Below are 1,668 nucleotides of genomic sequence, written 5' to 3'. Positions count from 1 at the left end.
GGCCGGCCCACCCCCAGCCTCCCCCACTTAACCACTTCAGAGAACTCCACTCCATGGGGTCGGATATTGAAAACTATGGCTTGCCAACTCCTGAGATGTCTCCTTTGGATGTCTTGGAACAAACGGAGCCAGCGTTTTTCCCTCCGCACATGCAGGATGACTGCAACATGATGCCCTTTCGCGGCTACCACCACCATCACCAGATGGAGTTTCCCCAGGAGAAGTGCATGGGGCGGGACGTGGCCGTGCCCTACGCGCAGACCCCATCGCACTTGGCCGACGCCATGAGGACTCCCCATCCTTCCAGCATATACTACAACCAGATGTGCTCGGGAACTCAGAACGGGCTTTCCGCCCACCTGGGCCAACTCTCGCGCACCCCCGAAGCCCACCACCAGCTTGAACCAAACCGAGCTCTGGACGGACGTTGACCGCAACGAGTTTGACCAATATTTGAACATGAGCAGGACTCGTCCCGAAGCCTCGGGACTGCCTTACCATGTCTCCCTGTCCAAAGTGACTCCTAGGAGCATCTCCTGCGAGGAGAGCAGCTTGATATCCGCCCTGTCCGATGCCAGCAGCGCTGTGTACTATAGCCCCTGCATCACCGGTTAGCGGGGTTGGCCTCGCCATCCCACGCTCGCACCGGGAGAGCCCCGACTCTCCTTTAAAAAAAAAAAAACAAACCAAAAGCCATCCTCCTTTAACCACGAGCTCCATCATATTTAGAGTATCTCATTAAATGCATCGCTTTCTTTTTGTCGTTTTGTTTTTTGGGTTTTTTTTGTTTGGGGTTTTTTTTTTTTTTTGGTATTTTTTAGAGAAAACCCGTGCTGAACTCACCGATATACCGTATACCTATATAACACATAGACGCCTTTCCCAGCACTAGCCTGCTCGCCGCGCTCCCCACTCCAGCCCTCCACCCACTGCCTCCAAGGGGCATTTTTTAAGCCAATTCCACTAAATCCTGCCTGAAACAACCACCGCCAGGACCAGCCTGCCCTCAGTATTTAACCCCAGGGCAGGAGAACTTGTTGGGGGGTGTGTGGAAGCTTTTAGGAAGACTTTGCCGGGGCCATCAAAGAGTCAGCGCCCGTTAGGGGTGGGCTTTAGGACAGTTTTTACTGTATTCTCAGCAATATATTTTAATTGGGCAACAAAACTATATTTTTACTAAGCATTTTTATATATAAAATGGTATTTAATGTCTTTGGGGTTGGTTTTTTTTTTATTAGACTTTTTAAAAAATAAATCAAGGGATATCCATGAGATCTAAAGCATTTATGTAGCAAAGCTGGATTTAAAAAAAAAAAAAATTTTTTTAAAAAAGGGGAGGGAGGGAGAAAGGAGATATTTTGTGAAAAGGGAATGACAATGTAAATATTGTGGAACAATCGACTGGAATTTTGTACAAAAGAAAAATATGACTGCAAACACTTTTATTGTCTAGAACTGTATGGAGAGCAAACTGTTTTATACTGGTTAATTATTAAAACATCTTCGTATAATTGTTCCCATCTTGTGTGCTTGTTGTGCGAACACATATTTTCCGCAAATACATGTTGTCCCAACCATTTCCAGATTTTTGTATCCGTTGATTAATGTTTTGACAACCTGGCAAATGGATTAATTTCCAGGCTGCCGCCCTCCTGCCCCGCCAGGGCT

General features: G+C 46.8%; 1 protein-coding gene across 1 annotated transcript in view; it reads left to right on the top strand.

Moving 5' to 3' along the window:
• The window catches only part of LOC104464982 (transcription factor Sox-18A-like), a gene marked incomplete at its 5' end in the record, with an annotated part of 848 nt that extends 233 nt beyond the window's left edge, over window positions 1-615 (top strand). The window contains 2 exon segments of the mRNA XM_010077865.1: window positions 33-388; window positions 390-615. Coding sequence (XP_010076167.1) covers window positions 33-388; window positions 390-615 — 582 coding nt within the window.
• Window positions 616-1,668: the final 1,053 nt, after the last annotated feature.

This window comes from Pterocles gutturalis, unplaced genomic scaffold, assembly GCF_000699245.1.
Source record: "Pterocles gutturalis isolate BGI_N339 unplaced genomic scaffold, ASM69924v1 scaffold15648, whole genome shotgun sequence".
NCBI classification, from domain to species: Eukaryota; Metazoa; Chordata; class Aves; order Pterocliformes; family Pteroclidae; genus Pterocles; species Pterocles gutturalis.
Note: the sequence above shows the minus strand (reverse complement) of the source record. Positions and strands in the feature narration are given on the sequence as shown.